Below are 775 nucleotides of genomic sequence, written 5' to 3' on the forward strand. Positions count from 1 at the left end.
CTGCTGCTGCTGCTGCTGCTGGGGTTGAGGACTCGGAGAGCTCATTCTCTGAAATGGGCTCGATGCGAAGGGTGCTGCGCCGCCGGCCCCATTCAGCTTTCTTGACGCTGCTGCTGCTTACCGCTGCTGCTGCTGCTGCTGCTGCTGCTGCTTCTGCTGCTGCTGCGTCTGCTGGTTCAGCAGCAAGCTCTGCCTCGAGACCTAGTTCGCTACAGACGTCGTAATCTGACGTTTCACGTGCTGCACTTGTCGCTGCAGGTGCTTTCTTTGCTGCTGCTCGTGCTGCTGGCTCAGCAGCAGCAGCAGCACGTGCAGCAGGTGCTGCTGCAGCAGCAGCAAAACGAATGCCAGGAACAGGAGTTGGATGGTTAAGGGGCAAATGGACCAGCGAGCGCTGGCGAGAGAGTGCGCCAGTAATAGCTACAGCAGGAACCCTGCTGCTGCTGCTGCTGCTGCTGCTACTGCTGCTGCTGCTCTTCTTGGTGCTCCTGCTTTTCACTCTGCTGCTGCTGAATTTGCTGCTTTTGCTGGTGAGTGTGAACTCAGCAGAGCGCGGGGCCTCATCGGCACTTGGGCCGCTGCTGATAGTGAAGCTGCTTTCAATGCTGCTGCTGCTGCTACTGCTGCTGCTGCTGCGCAAGCGGGATCTGCTGCTGCTGCTGCGTTTCGCACTGCTGCCTCTGCTGCTGCTGCTCCTGCTGCTGCTCTTTCTTTTCCAGCCTCGCCGCGTCGGCGGCTGCAGCATCTGTCGGCCCCTCTGCTGCTGCTGCTGTCC

The 775-nt window shown here is 60.1% G+C and overlaps 1 protein-coding gene across 1 annotated transcript in view; it reads right to left on the reverse strand.

The window, feature by feature from the left end:
• ETH_00037230 (uncharacterized protein) overlaps positions 1-745 on the reverse strand; it is a gene marked incomplete at both ends in the record, with an annotated part of 813 nt that extends 68 nt beyond the window's left edge. The window contains one exon of the mRNA XM_013375654.1: positions 1-745. Within this exon, the coding sequence (XP_013231108.1) occupies positions 1-745 (745 nt within the window).
• Between the last annotated feature and the right edge of the window lie 30 nt (positions 746-775).

This window comes from Eimeria tenella, genomic scaffold (genome assembly GCF_000499545.2).
Source record: "Eimeria tenella Houghton genomic scaffold, Eth_scaff2942, whole genome shotgun sequence".
NCBI classification, from domain to species: Eukaryota; Apicomplexa; class Conoidasida; order Eucoccidiorida; family Eimeriidae; genus Eimeria; species Eimeria tenella.